The sequence below is a fragment of the Myxocyprinus asiaticus genome, chromosome 28 (genome assembly GCF_019703515.2).
Source record: "Myxocyprinus asiaticus isolate MX2 ecotype Aquarium Trade chromosome 28, UBuf_Myxa_2, whole genome shotgun sequence".
Classification (NCBI taxonomy): domain Eukaryota; kingdom Metazoa; phylum Chordata; class Actinopteri; order Cypriniformes; family Catostomidae; genus Myxocyprinus; species Myxocyprinus asiaticus.
In genome coordinates, this window is record NC_059371.1 from 4,972,877 (window position 1) to 4,989,873 (window position 16,997).

The 16,997-nt window shown below is 38.5% G+C and overlaps 1 protein-coding gene across 3 annotated transcripts in view; it reads right to left on the minus strand.

Moving 5' to 3' along the window:
• LOC127418875 (pleckstrin homology domain-containing family G member 1-like) overlaps nt 1–16,997 on the minus strand; it is a 75,008-nt gene that overhangs the window by 38,801 nt on the left and 19,210 nt on the right. For all 3 annotated transcript variants that reach the window (XM_051659736.1, XM_051659735.1, XM_051659734.1), the window contains one exon: nt 1,974–2,434. In XM_051659736.1, the coding sequence (XP_051515696.1) occupies nt 1,974–2,309 (336 nt within the window). In that variant the 5' untranslated portion in view covers nt 2,310–2,434. The remainder of the gene's footprint in view (nt 1–1,973; nt 2,435–16,997) is intronic.

Genomic DNA, 16,997 nt, shown 5'->3' on the forward strand with positions numbered 1-16,997 from the left:
TTGAGTCCTAAATGTGCATGTAACAGAGAGAGAGAGTTTATAAGTACACTGCCTCCAGAGCTTTACTTTACATACACACATGTACTGTATATAGCAGTCTGTAAGTGTTAGCAGGAAGCCCTGTTGTTTTCCTAACCTATCTGATCTCTCCATCCATCCTGTCTGTTTTCTTTTCTCCCTTTCTCCTCTCCAACCATCTATCATCCACTTAGTACCGGGGAACATTTAAATGTAGATGGGACCAGGGGAATTATGGCCCCCTAAATATCCTTGCCCTCACATTGTGAGAGAAAGAGTGAGAAAATCAGGGAAAGGGTGAGAGAAAGAGTTAAGCTTTCATCTACTCACGCTCTCTAGGTCAAATAACAGCCATGTGGATTTTACATTTGCAGGTTTGATCCCAAGTATGAGGAACCTATAAACTGGAGAGTTGCTACCCTTTTGTACCCTTAACTCTTTAATGCATGGGTGTTTCACCAAATGAAGTTCCAAACGTGAGTTTGGAAGGATCTTGTTCATCTAGGCGTGCCAATCATATCCCAAGGATATAGAATCGCCTGCTTTCCTCGATCTGGCGATGATTCTTTCAGCATCCTACCACCTCCCCATCTGCATCTTTACAATTCATAATGCCTATACCACTTAATAGTGAGCGTTAATATGGAGTTATTTTGACAAATTTTAGGTTTTAATCTTTGATACAAGTATATGTATACATTCTAAAATCAGTGGACATGCTGCAATTAAAGGTTGGGCAAAATCTTCTGCCATTTTACTGTGGGCTTTTTAAAAATAATATGATCAAATGGGCAGAAACTTAACTGTGCATTGCCAATGCATAATTAGACAATCATGTATAAAACATATTGAATGCCGAAGTTTAATCTGCTGAAGTTTAAAATCTTAAAACTATTATTTTCTCTGGCTGCCATTCAGTCTCTACAAGTATCCCTGACTAGCCTACAGCTTACTGAACTGTCAGGTCCTTCTCAGTCTCTATCGCGCACACGCTGGGTCTCTCTCGGGTGGTTTCGCTTTTGAAACTGATTCAGATGGCATTTACAGGCTATGTGAAAAGATATAGGAGCTTGCTCGTATCTCTCGCACGCAAGGTTCACCGTTTGCGGGTGAAGTCTCTATTCTCCGTACAGTAAATCCGCTCCCATATTTATTTTGCTCGGGACATGCGGCGCGCATAATGTATAAGCGTGCACTGCTCCACACAATCAGTTTCTGTGCTGGAATGTGCAGTAGTAATCCTAACAAATATGAAGTCTGTAAAGTTGAGCAGCCTGCCAGGAACAACTCGAGACACCTTTCTCCATCCTGGAAAGTTATAAGAAGTCAAATAAAACCAGATACTACATTAATTGCGTTAATTTGTTTAATGCGTTAAATGAAAACTATTAATCAAAAAAATTAACGTGCTAAATTTCCCAGCCCTAATGGAAACGCAAAATATGTCACAACTATTTCATTTGGTGACATAGAGATACTGTGGAGGTGAATAACAACTTGGTCTGTTTCCAAATTTTGGTCTGTTTCTCACACAAAGCTATCGTACGACATTAGTATAGCACATGAGGCATATTGACTACTTTTGTGATACTTTTATTGTGCTTTTTTATCATTACTGGAGCTTGACATGCACAGTCCCCATTCACTTTCATTATGTGGAAAAGAACAGCCTGAACATTCTTTAAGCTCAATCCACAAAATTTGTTGCATAATGTTGATTACCACAAAAAAAAAAAAAAATAAAATAATGATAATAATTTTAACTTGTTGCTAGTTAAAAAAATAAAAAGAAGAACAAAAAAAGAAAAAATCGTGGTTACAAATCAAGGTGAGTAAATGACAATTTTCATTTTTGTGTGGAAAATTCTTTTAACCCTGGCTTTTTTGCAATTAGTGTCGTTGAATGAGAAATCTGATCATAATAAAGTCTCACACTGCTCAGGAATCTTTCTCACCTGAACTATACTGCGAAGGTCCTGGACGTAGGTTTTTTCAGTGTCGAGAATTTCCTGCACCACTCGGTCAACATACTGGAGTTTACGCCCTTCCGGTGACTGAACATCTCCCTCGCTTTGATTGGCCAGTGTAGGTGTCTGTCTTACTAAATCTTCCTCCTCTAGCTGACCGGCAGGCACCAGCTCCAAACGGATGGCCCCAGAATCCTGATCCCGCTCAGGGGTGGAGCCTAACACCGGCCGGCCCCCTAGTGAGCAGTGGCTGTCCCGGGAGGAGGCGGAGGAAGAGGTGGAGCCGTAGCTGACCGGTCGGTCGTTGCAGTGCGTGGAGTCCATGCTGCGCGAGGAGCAGTATCTCAGGGCAGAGTTTCTGATGGGACCGCCCACCTGGCTTAGGACCGCCCCTCCAACAGGGACCTCCGGCAGCGGTGGTAAAACATCAGTGGAATATGGATAATCTTCTGAAAGAGAGAAAGAAAGATAAAGAGTGTAGAGTTTGCTTTGTATTTTTTAAGTGATCTTCCGACTTTTCTACTTAATTGGTAATTCGATTTTTAGTATTGGGTCTACCAATAAATGGCACCAATTTGCAGGTCTCTACCACAGGAGCAGGAAACAATACTGTTCATAGATAAATTAATGTTAATTATTAACAATTGTATTGCTTGGGTTACACTTATTTCTAATTAATACTATTTATGCATAATACATTTAAAACATGATTTATGTTCATATATGTCTGTTTGCATTTATGTGACAGCTGAAAGGTGCCCATTGACATAATATAGACATTATTTTGAATTTGTTGAGAGAAATGTATAAAGTAATTCATAATTTGATTATGCTATTTCGATGAAGTAATCATTAAAGTAATCAAATCTTTTTTTAGAGAGGTACAGTAATTAGTAATCTCCAATGGATTGCTTTTTGTTTTTTTTTTTGTTTTTTTTAGTAATTTACCCAACACGAGCTTAAAAGCAATCCATATGCTGGTGTATATTTTTTTTTTCATTATTGGGTGGAAAAGCAGAAATAAATCCAAAAAAATCAGTTATGTATGTAGGCTATTGGACACACAACAATAAGTCGATCTCTATAAAGAGCCCACAGGGCTTAGGCATTGTTAATTGAAAAAGGACTCTTGATATATTCTGAACACACAAAATTATAATCTAAAAAACCCCACTCTGCTATAATTACACGCATAATATTTGACTCCCACAGACCCACATCTCTTGGGGATACACACACAAAAACATCCTGAGAAACCCACAGCAATCTCTAGCATTCTTCTAACATAATCGCCACACACACACACACACACACACACACAAACACACACACACACACACACACACACACATACACACACACATACACACACACACACACAGAAACGATTTTGGGTTTGTCTTTCAGGCAACAATGCTGGTCAATCTCTCTGTGTTCCTGTCTTTCTCTCACACACAGCTTAGAGGAAAAGTTGAACTTTAGCCCACTTTTAGTTTGTAGCAGACCTACATTTAAAAATCTAATGAACAAAACAACAGTAACATCAAACACATAGAATATTATCAAACTAAATTTTAATGTGAAATTTAGATAGATTTACCCTGAGGGAGGGACCCCCAGACATATCTAGAAACGAGAATCTCATAGAGACTTGAGGGTGGACTATTTTGACTTTGGTCAGTAAGCAACCATCCAGAACATCTGAGCGACTGCAGAGAAACATGCTAAAAACCCACCCAGAACACCTTAGCAACCGTATAGTTGAGTGATCATCATGATGGCGCCATGGATGGCTGCCATGGTGTGGAGCTCCTCAGTTCTTTTTTTGTTTTTGTTTGTTTGTCCTGTGTTTAGTAATCTTTTTCCAGTGACGAACTGCTGAACATTCAGCAGCATATACCAGACAATCTTTTCCCGGTTTTCGAATATTCATACGTTTTGCAAGACATTTTAGTTGGAGGTGCAGCTCTGCTGTTCAACGAGCCGGTGCACTGGTCAAACTCCGTCGGCACAGATCTCTAACAGCACTACCGAGTATTCACTTAGTGAATCTCTGCTCTCTTCCTAACAAAACGGACAAACCACATCTCCTCACCCACACAAACAAGGACTTTTCAACCTCTGCTGCCTTGTGCTTCACAGAAACCTGGCTGAGTGAAGCCATTCCGGACAGCATGTTACATCTGCTGGGCTTCCAGCTGTTCAGAGCGGATCGCATCGCGGAGTTAACAGGGAAAACGAGAGGCGGTGAAACATGCTTTTATATCAGTGAAAGTTGGTGTACAGATGATACAACGTTAAAGAGGATGTGCTGTCCTAATTTGGAAGTGTTCTTTATTAACTGTAAGCCTTTCTACTCGCCGCGGGTGTTTTCCTCGTTTATTCTGGTGAGTGTGTATAGCCCACCAAACGCATGTTTGAACACAGCACTGCAACAGCTGGCTAATCAAATCACAGACATGAAACAACAATACCCGGACTCAGTTATTATTATTCTTGGGGATTTTAACAAAGAAAATCTCATATGTGAACTGCCCAAATACAAACAGCACATCACATGCCCCACCAGAGACAGGAACATACTGGATCATTGTTACACAACAATAAAGGATGCATATTGCTCTGTCCCTAGAGCAGCTTTGGGACTCTCTGATCACTGTCTGGTTCATCTTCTTCCAACCTACAGGCAGAAATTAAAATCAACCAAGCCAGTAGTAAGGACTGTAAAGTGATGGACCAATGAAGCAGAGTGGGAACTACAAGCCTGCTTCAATTGCACAGATTGGAGTGTTTTTGAGGCTGCAGCCACAGACCTGGACGAGCTCACAGATACTGTTACATCATATATCAGTTTCTGTGAGGATTTGTGCATTCCTACTAGGACTTATTTAAAGTTCAACAATGACAAACCATGGTTTACAGCGGAACTCAGGAAGTTTCGTCAGGCCAAAGAGGATGCTTACAGAGGTGGGGATAAAGTCTTGTACAATCAGGCCAGGAACACACTGAACAGGGAAATCAGAGTGGCTAAAAGAAGATACTCTGATAAACTGAAAAACAAGTTTTCAGCTAATGATCCTGCATCAGTGTGGAGTGGCATGAAACAACTCACAAATTACAGGACTCCTACCGCTAACCCTGTAGGGAACCAACAACTGGCTGATGACCTGAATGAGTTCTACTGCAGATTTGAAAGGCCCAATCTCACACCCCACACCCACTCTGACCTTCACTTCACACAAACACCAACATCTCCTGCAACCCCCCTCCTCCCCCCTTCTGCTACTCAACCTGCACTTAAGATCTGTGAAGATGATGTGAGCCGCGTCTTTCAGAAACAAAAGACGAGGAAGGCTTCAGGCCCAGATGGCGTCTCACCAGCGTGTCTTCGATCCTGTGCTAACCAGCTGGCCCCCACCTTCACACAGATCTTCAATAGATCACTGGAGCAGTGTGATGTCCTATGCTGCTTCAAACGCTCAATCATTATTCCTGTCCCAAAGAAACCAAAAATCACAGGACTTAATGACTACAAATTTGTCGCCCTGATGTCTGGTGTTGGCCCACCTGAAGAACATCAATGGACCCTTTCTAGATCCCCTTCAATTTTCTTATCGAGCAAACAGGTCTGTGGATGATGCAGTCAACACAGGATTGCATCATATCCTGGACAGACCAGGGACATATGCAAGGATTCTTTTTGTGGACTTCGGTTCAGCTTTCAACACCATCATCCCAGCTATACTCCAGAATAAATTACACCAACTCTCTGTTCCCATGTCTATCTCTCAGTGGATTACCAGCTTTCTGACGGACAGGCAGCAGCTTGTGAGACAGGGGAAACTCACTTCTAGCACCTGTACAATCAGCACTGGTGCCCCCCAAGGATGTGTGCTCTCCCCACTACTCTTCTCCCTCTACACCAATGACTGCATTGCCAAGGACCCCTCTGTCAAGCTCCTGAAGTTTGCAGACGACACCACTGTCATCGGCCTCTTCCGAGATGATGATGAGTCTGCATACAGAAGGGAGGTTAAACAGCTGGCTGTCTGGTGCAGTCAAAACAACCTTGAGCTGAACACGCTCAAAACGGTGGAGATCATTGTGGACTTTAGGAGAAACACTCCAACACTGACCCCCCTCACCATTCTAAACAGCACTGTGGCAGCAGTGGAGTCATTCAGGTTCCTGGGCACTACCATCTCACAGGACCTGAAGTGGGAGACCCACATATACTCCATTGTGAAAAAGGCCCAGCAGAGGTTGTACTTCCTTTGCCAGCTGAGGAAATTCAACCTGCCACAGGCGCTGCTGATATAGTTCTACTCAGCAGTCATTGAGTCTGTCCTCTGCACTTCAATAACTGTCTGGTTTTGTTCAGCTATGAAATTAGACATCAGAAGACTACAAAGGACAGTTCAGACAGCTGAGAGAATTATTGGTTGCCTCCTGCCCTCCCTTCAAGAACTATACACTTCCAGAGTGAGGAAAAAGGCTGGAAAAATCACTCTGGACCCCACTCACCCTGCCCACTACCTTTTTGAACTGCTGCCTTCTGACCGACACTTCAGAGCTCTGAGCACCAGAACTATCAGGCACAGGAACAGTTTTTCCCTCAGGCTATCCATCTCATGAACAGTTAAATTGCCCCATTGAGCAATAACTATGTGCAATACACAGTTTAGTCTTTCTTATATTTATCCAACACATCCAACCTCTTCTGCCATTTCATTCCTCTGAAAAAAAAAGAAAAAACATTTGCACTGTACATAACAGATTTGTATTTGCACTGTACATAACAGATTGTATTAGATTTGCACTACCTATGTGTATGTATGTATGTATGTATGTGTGTGTCTGTACGTATGTGTATAATTAGCAACCATATAGCATCACACTAAAATCCACCCAGAACACCCTAAGTGTTTCGAGTGCCATTCCATCTCGCGCACGGTCGAACGCTCAACTGGTCAAAGTATACTCTGTTGACCGCGAGCGCATCCCACCATGACCCACAACACCCAAGCAGCTCGCACAAGCACCACTCACATTTTCTTGTAAAAATGTACAAAAATAATATACTTTTTTTTTCTTTTTTTTTTTTTTTTACTTTTACGAGCATTGTGTCTGAACTCATAATACAGCAGCCCACCAGTTGGCGGTCACTAACCAGATCACACTAAGCCAATTACCATGGGAACACACACAAATGCGCACAGATTCAGGCATGCACACACACACACACACACACACACACATTGTTGGTGCGGCTATCCTTATGTGGACTCTCCATAGACATAATGATTTTTATACTGAATGAACTATAGATTCTATCCCCTAACCCTAAACCTAACCCTCACAAAAAACATTCTGCATTTTTACGTTTTCAATAAAACATCGTTTAGTATGTTTTTAAGTGATTTTAATTACGGGGACACTAGAAATGTCCTCATAAACCACATTTAGAGCATAATACCCTTGTAATTACCAGTTTGTAACCTAAAAAAATTTCCTCGTAAACCACCCAATCCCGCCTTTCATAAAAGAAAAGTCCAGCACTGAAAGAGAGATGCATTAATAACCAGATTAATGTGTAATGGAGATATTCTACTCTTTGGGTGAAATGAAAGAGAATACTGTATGACAGTGTGTGTGTGCTTCATAGTTTTCTTTTAGTCTCACTAACAAAATATTGTAAGACCATCCATTTAGACGCACCCTTTCCACACACACTCGCACAGGTGTGCACATACAATCAACTCACTGTAACATGGAGATTTTCCCCTCTCCATTGACACAATGGGTCGGTTACCTATGTGGAGTAAGTGATATTCACATCCATTGAAAAGTTTACACACACCTACTTATTATTTATTATTCATATTTTATAATAGTACAATTGTCAAACTTATGAAGTAACACTAATGTAAGTATGGGAATTATGAAGTGATGCTTTTTTCAAACTTCTCAAAATAAAATAAAATAAAAAAATAAAATAAAAGGCTTTTTTTTGTAAATAAATATATACATAGGGACAATTTATACTGGTCCGCAAAACTACTTTAAGCATAAGTCTTTATATCGGAGGGTTTTAAGATCATGAGAAACATGAAATGTGTCCGAAGTTTTGACTGCTAAATGGGAAAGGCAGACAATCTATCTTGCAGACAGATAAAGCAAAGTCTTGGATTACAATATATCTGCAATTTGCACCAAATGGAAGATACTCAATTTGCAAGAAGTAATCGCACTCTGAAAACAAAAACACATAAACAAATTCCAGGGAATTTTTGACTTTCATTTTGTCTTGCAGTCAACTGCATGTCCCGTTCTCAGTTGCCAGTTTTAAATATTCACTGTCATTATTCACTCAACACACAGATGTCTACATTATCCAGGGATCCAGAGGGAAGCCACATGACTGGCTTTTGCCTGCCTGAGCCAGACTGTGATTGGCTTTATCCTGTGCATGCCAAACTCACACACTGACCCACTTTCACTACACAAACAAACTCAACATGAGATGCTGCCATCTACAACCTCACAAGTAAAAACATATGCACATATTGAACTATTGAACATGTAAGCTATTCATATGTATATAGATATCACTTTATATTAATGTTCCCTTTGTTAAAGGCATAGTTCACCCCAAAATGAAAATTCAGTAATGAACAGCCATTGAATGATATCACTGAGCACAATATTTTTTCACAATTTCTCCCTTTGTGTTAAGAAAAAGAAAGAAAGTCATATGCGGTTTTAACAACACAGGGGTGAGTAAACAATGACTGAATTTTCTTTTTTGGGTGAACTATCCCTTTAAGGGATTATAAAGAAGTGCATTAATGTCATTAATAAGGTGTTTAAAAATGCATTATAAATCATTCATTATTCAACATTATTACATGTTACAAATGCACTTATGCATACATATATTAATCAAAAGCATAAAATACCATAATTAATTATTTATGTCACAATGTAGCAAAAATCGACTATTATAGTGAAATTAAAAGGAGGGATTATGTCATGTTGTGTTTATATTCATTAATGTATTGTCTTGACTCAATCAAATGGCACATGTGTTGTCATGTGTATGTCAAACGAATGGTGCTATTCCAAGTGATGTCCCAATTTAACTAGTCCTAGTTACCCAAAGTCCTCTGCAAAAAACTTTTCAGCTCTTCATGTTTATTCATAGCACATATATAATAAAGCCTGATGACCATTAAACCAGACTGAACTTTATGCACACGTTTCTTAATTCCTTATTAAATGCTTTACATTAAGATACATTTATTTATTAAGCATTTATAACATGTAAGGTAAAATAGCTCACTATTTGACAAATATTGCATGAAAGTCACCTTTTTATGCATGTTGATATAACTGCACATCAATGATTTACAATGCATTTGTAAAATAATTATTAGTCATTAACAAACCCTTTATAAACCCTTAACAAAGTTAAGTTATTAATGTAAAGTGCTATTTATATATGTACGAATTATCGGTATGTTACAGAAGTTTAATGCACCAGGCTCAACGGTAATTGTGTGTTTTGGTGGGTGGGGTCATGTTCAAGTCAAATAAACTTCTGTGGGTGTGTGTTTGTATAGTGTTCATGTGTGAGTATGTCTGTTCAAATGCATGATGTGTTTATATTAGAGTGTGTGTTGTGGTCAGTGTTTGGAAGTAACTCATTTAAAGTAGTCATGACACTAATTTAATAAGATTTTTCAGTAGCATGATAGTAGCTCAGCTGCTTGCAAAACAGTAGTTTTTCCAATAACAAGCTATTTTTCCAGTGACTACATTGCTGTTTTTATGTCACACTGTATTGTTTTTCAGCTTTACAGCAGAGCGGGCTGAAATAATAATAATCAAAGATGCTTGAATGTTTCTCTCTCTCAAGTAGCGTTGTGAAGTCCAATGCCAACAAAATCCAAAGTGAGCATGAAATTAAAATTGACCCTATTTAGATTCTTAATGTATATTCCTGGTTTTTGAGTATTTGTAGGTATTCTTATGCAAAGTGTGTTTCTAGCGCACGCACATTTACTAACATTTGCATAAACACTGAACGTACAACATTGTACGTATAAAAAACTTTAGAGACATACATTTACAAATCTTTTTTGAATACATGGATATTGAATTCATGGAATTTATTGGTTTAATTTTATTGCATTTATAATCAATGATATTAATTAAATGTTCAGTGCCATCACATTTACTGTATTTAGCACAGCAGACACATTTACCAAATTTGACATTATAATTTGACATTTATCGGCCTATTACATTTTTTATATTGTTGAAAAGTAGTTATGTATAGGGTAGGGTGGGGTTAAGGGGTTAAAAATATCTATAAAATAGTAAAAATACAAATAAATAAATACAAACGATTATATGAATACCTACGGATAATAATGAGATCAGGCTGGTTATTCCAATGAAAACAAAATGTTTGTAATTTATCAATGTAATATCTTGCTCTGCCTTGTTAATGACATCTTCTCCGCCAATGTCACGAAACCCTCTTTTCAACCCCTCCTCTCCAATCACTTTCCATTCCTGTATGTAATGCCCAATTTTCAAGATACATTCAATTGCCGATGGATGAATTCAAGTGTTGTCCTGCATTTTTGTTCTCTTTGAATGTTCTGTTTGACTCTGGGTATGGTTACCAGAGTTTTGCTGACTACGCCACACCATTTTGTTTACCTTTGTAGCATTTCACAAGTAGCAAAAATGGCCTAATGTGGCAGTAGTGCAGATAAAATGGGATAATCCATGGCTAGGTGTGCGTTAAATGATTTTAATGCACAATGTGGCGACAAAGAACCACCCAAAGCGAAGTGCATTCAAATTGTTTAACGCACACCTAGCCGTGGATTATCCTGCTTATACCATGGTCACTTGCCAGCATTGATTAGTTAAAGCTGTCACTGATATTTGTAGCACAAATTTTGGCTGGAAGAATAAAAGAAAGGTTAACTTTATCAACGGGTCGTTAGATCTAGAGTTCTGCCGGTTCTAGATAAAGTAGTGCGACCACACCTTTGGTAAAAACTGTGCATTTAAATTCACTATACAGAAATAATAATAGCTATAAATTGTAGAAGGTTTAGAACCCCTAAGAACATGTCCTATTTAATTTCTGTTCTTTGTCATTTTCACATTAATCAGGAAAAACCGGCGTTGGGGACGTGACTTATCTATAACAGCCGTGGCAGTATAAAAGAGGCACTTACATTATGAGGGAAAACCATCCAAAACACTTTAAAACCTGCAGACTTTGACCTCTGAGACATTCATATGGTATCTATTAAGACTGCACAATTGATTAAAATAAGACTGAAATCACGATTTGGTCTTGCATGATTACTAAACAACAAAAGGCTGTTTTTTATTTTAAAAAATCTGCATTCAGCACTTCAGTCAGTGATGCGTGATCAAGCGGTGCCCTTAAAACTGACTGGAACTACCTGTGCATTAAACTGTTTTAACGTACGCATTCCAGCCAATAAGAATGGAGTATTCAAATAGACCATTGTATAAATTATTTTATACTCTTTATGCACTTACAAACACAGTTTGAACTCATATGCTGATTACTGTAGCAGACAGTATGTGTGTTTGTATAGAGTGTGTTTCCTGTTCCAGAGAAACTCAAACTGTCACATGACTGGAACTACATTTATTTATTCATGATCCCTTACATCTACACACATACACACACATACACACACACACACACACACACCGGTGATATAGACACACCCTGTGAAGACAGCTGAGTCTGACTCTGAGTGCATATACAAACGTATGCACATGTAGATGCGTACATGCCTGTTTACACACGCAGACATGCAAACCAACACGAGGCATTATCAAAAGTTACAGAGAGCTCTTTCAGAAGCTACGAGGTAACTGTAAACCAAGCAATGCTGTAAGGAGAAAATAAAGAGGGTGTGTGTGTGTATAGTAAATGTAAAGACATTTGTATAAGATCATGTTCACTTTGATCACAACAACAAAAGCCATTAGAGCACTAAGCCTTTGGTTTATTTAGTAGAGCTTTCTGTGTTTTTTACCGTCTTAAATTACATCTAAATCTGATACCCAGTTTTCTTGTGTTATATTTACTCTTTGATCTGCGGAAGTAGTTATCTATAAAAAAGCTGCAACCTGGTCTCATAGAATCATGTTACTATACCAACATTTTTGCAAAATTATTTTTACAGGGATTGTTGTAGGTATCGTGGCAGTTTCCTAGTGAAATGAACACTAGAGTAGGGCTGGGCGATAAGGGCAAAAATATTATCACGATATTCTTTTTCATATCGTTCAATATTGATATTTATCACGAAATACATTCACATTTGTCCATTGCAATTTTTTTTTAATTTCCAAGTTTGCAGGAAAAAAACCAAAATAAAAAACCAAAAAAAAAAAAAAACTAAACAGTAAAAATACTCTAAAAAAACTGAATTGGGGGACCAGAGACAGCAAAAGCAGTGGAGTCTGAGGGATCTTCTATCAAAATATTAACATACTTTATGTTTATCAATCAAGTGCAGTTGAATATGAATGTTAAAAGACCATCTGTTCGTTTTGAAGCTTAATAACATCAGTCCAATATTTGTTTGAACATTTTTACATTCAGATTACACATTTTTATACCTTTTTTACATTTTGATACACAAATATGGGGCATAGAAGCCCTTGTGACTGAGGAATGATACTGTAGGGGGTTCTGAGTTATCCCCTGAGAGAAAATGTAGAAGTCTGAATGGCCCATTTTATTATTTTCATTAAAGTGAGAAAGACTAGGCTCCCAACTAATAATTTTATTGTCTTTCCTTGCCAGAGATGATGACATCTGTTGAATTTTCACAAAATTAGAACACAAATCTGTTTGTTTATAATTAAAGGCTCGAAACATGCTGATTAATTTATAAGGAAAAAACATTATGGTCTAAGGCCTTTTGGAACCACATTAACGTATGCAGCGCCTCAGGTTTACTCGCATGTGGGGAAAAGAGGCAACGCGTGCAGAGCGGGACAGGGCATAAATGAGGCGTTTGGTGCTGGAGAAAAATTTTCAAGAATACAGTGCAGAAAGATCAGATCTGGTATACACTGCACTGCTGTTTTGTCGTGCTGCTCACTAGTGAAGATGAGAGGGTGCAACCGTCGTCATGATGTCTTGCAGATCACTCCGGGTTCAGGACCACGGTGACTGGCGCAGCCTAATCATTAGCAAGGCAGCTAACGTTAGCAACTTAATACAGCCTGAGAAAGCCAAACTGCTTGCGTTTTTCAGCGACATACACCTGATTGTCTAGTTGTAGAGCACAGGCTAAATATCAAAAATTACTCAAAAGCTCATCATCGATATCATGGATTTTTTTATCGCGATAAATATCGAGATATCATTGTATCGCCCAGCCTTACACTAGAGGCACTGCGACAACAATGACGTTTATTCACCTTCACTCAAATCATGAGTAAAACATCAAACTATCAGTTTAGAAACACTTACTTTTCATTCCTTTGTTCCTGTTCCCCACACAATGCTATCTTTTGACATCTAAACATTTTTACTATAGTCAAAGTCCCTTTCAAGAAAATTCAGTGCACTTTTGGTCGATGCAGTGTTCCAGAGTGAAACTAAACAGCCTCTTTCCATTCTTCAATAACTAGTATTAGTTCCATGTAGTCTACTGAAGATCTGAGTAAATCTGAGTAATCTTGGCAAGAACTGGATTAATTAAACCCACAGTCAAAGTCAGGATAGTGTTGTTGATGATTGCCAGGGCATTGCTATATGGGTGCTAAAGTGTTCTGAGTGGTTGCTAGGGCATTGTTAGGTGGTTGCAAGGGTGTTCTGGGTGGTTCCGTGGTGGTTGCTTACTGGCCAAGTCTAAAGAGCTCACCCAAAATCTCTATGATATTCTGGTCCTTAGATATGTCTCGGGGTCTCTCCTTCATTAGAAGTCTATTTTATTGTCTGCCAGATGAAAACTGTAAGTCTGATTGCTTAGACAAAGTAACAGCACACCTTTCCTCAAGAATTAGCATGATTTAGGTATCATTCATGTCTGTAAGTCAAACAATGAAAAAACGTATTTCAAAATTTAGGGTTGAGTCAAGTAAGTTTGTTTATTTTCACAATTGTTTCAAAGCAGCTTTGTAGAAAACTATGCTGTAATGTCTGTAAAGTTTTAAATGTGTGAAGTAATTAAGGGATTGTTCAAATCCCTAACCTTAAGTATGAGCAATAGTACTTGTGATGCTTGCCTTAGCAAACACCACTAATTACTGAAAAAAGTACTGAAAGAGTTATGCTTCATTATATGACATTGTATACTTGAATGTGCCCATGAATATTTATGTAGGTCTTATGAAGCTTCTATGACCCCGTTTACACCTGGTATTATGATCATCTCAGGTGATCCGGTCATATGTGGTCAGGAGTGACACATCGCTGTTTACACCTGGTCGCTTAAATGCGTCTCCTGTGATCACTTGTGTTGAGGGTCTCTGATTTATTAACAACATAAAGTGTGTTACTGCATGATAACAAAGTGCGACAAAGTCAGAAAAGACAAAGAAAGCGTGAAAAAATGAAGTGCTTTTCCCCCCAGATGCATTTGAAATTTAATCTAAGCACAAACAGATCAGAGCAGAATTATCCGTTATTTTACTGGAGTACCTGAATTTGTTGAGGGTGCTACTCATCTGTGTCCCTGAATGTTGATTTCAGATACACTGGAGAAAATCTGTGAAGTTTTCGTGCTTGTATATGTGTATTCGCTATATCAAATTTTATGGATGGTAATTTTCTTTTAAAGCAGCTCATTGCCAGCAAAGTTTAAAACTTTTGTTTTAGTGCAGTGGTTGATTTAGAGGTGAGGGGAGGTGCTTCGCTGCTTTCCGGGACACAATCAGGACGGATTAGCATTTACAGTACACCTCATATGCGATGTGGTCACTTGCGTTTTTGACTGCCTCCGAATGTGATTTTTGTGATCCGATCACCCTTTAAACCTGTATTTTGCACTGACCTCTTGTCATTGGATCACCCGAAATGCATCTAAATACCAGGTGTAAACGAGGTCTCTGTGGGTCTTAAGGTCTCCATCCTGGCTTATACACACACACACACACACACACACACACACACACACACACAGGCATCCACCCTCACCATGCACACTAGATAGTGAATGAAGAAAGGGGGTAAGAGCTATGGGGTGGGGGGTGTAAAATGCGGATTAAGTCTCCTGTCTCTCCCCCCACCCCACCCCCACCCATAGCTCTACTGGTGGAAGACTCAAACATGACATAATTCAGAGTAGACTAAAGGACAAAGGCTTCTCTCTCTCTCTCTCTCTCTCTCTCTCTCTCTCTCTCTCTCTCACACTCTCTCTCACACTCACACACACACACACACACACACACACTTACACATTCAGACAGTTGAAGCAGTTCAGGCTGGGGGTCCTCTGAATGCCAGGCTTTTAACATTTATTGAGTCTTAAACCTGAAGTCTGAAGTCATCTGTGTATGTATATATAGCTAGAGGTCAATAAATGTTTAAAATACACTTTGTGCTGAAGTTGATCCAGCTGTGAGGTAAGCGATATATTGAACGGTGCCTGTGGCCAGTGTGGAACGGTTAAACTGAAATTTTCTCTATGCAACACACTAGTGGTTGACTGGCATGGGATTTTCATTGGATTGTGGACAATATACAGTAATGGAAATGTATACTACTGTTCGTTTCGTTCCTCTAATTTGATTGGCCAATATGCTGATATTTAGTATAACAGCACTGGGTCACTCTTCTGGTATGTGTTCATGGTGTTACAGACAGGTTGTCAGTCTGTGTTTTGCTTTGTAATTAATAAAATGTAAATAATTGTATTTGTATGAGATCTGTGTGGTTGCTAGGGCTTTGCTTAACATTTAAATTCACACCTTAGGTCTTAACCTGGGACCTCATTCCATCCCCTTTACTTCATAATTTTTTTGAAGTTAAGCCCCCACCTCTTTACTATTCCTCAATCTTTTTCTCATGAATAGTGTAACAATGAAAACAATTATGAAATTGTAAAAAACAAACAAAACAAATGCAAATAAATAATAGTAATATTTTTTTTTATCTAATTGCTGTAATACCAAAAGTTTAAAGGGTCGTTATTGACACGAGATACGCAATAGTGTCGCAATTTATATTTGCGCTTCCATAAATCATGTTTTATGATTATTTCATATATATATATACAAATGACTACTTTATCATGTTGATTTTCTGTGCAAAAATGGCTAATTATCAGTATTCCATATGCATGTACAGATTCATGTTAAACATGTTATCAGTTCCTCAATTTGGCACTGTTGTTTAAGTGATTGAATTTATTTATATTTGGCATTGCTATTTGATGAAAAAGGAACGTGGAAGTAAACTATAGCAAGTGTAACACATGAACAGTATTATATGGCTATTGACATTTGGGTGTACTACTGAAATTTTGTACGTGGTATGTCTATTTAGACTCAAAAAAGAAAGAAAATTCATACGTGTAGCTGATGTGATATGTGTAGCTCAATATGTGTTTGACAGCCAGCTGTATCTCATGAAATTTCAGTGTGGAAGTAATGAATACCATTCCCGTTCTCATTCATGTCTGAAGCATAAATGGTGTGGGATATATTTATTTATTTAATGTTATGCAGTAAAGTTTAATTTAGTTTAGTTTCTAAAGGGGTATACTTACAAATTATGAGCAGTAATTTAAATACAAAAAGTAATAGTAAAAGTCATGATTGCCTTAGCAACACCACTTATTATAACAGCCATACAAACATGTAATCCCAACGGTAATGCATAACTGCACCGAGATAAGTGAACACTGAAATTGTCTGCGGTGTGTGTGAGCTGCAGTCTGCGGTCTGTCAGTCATATAACTGTACACTGTGTGTAAACTTCCGCCC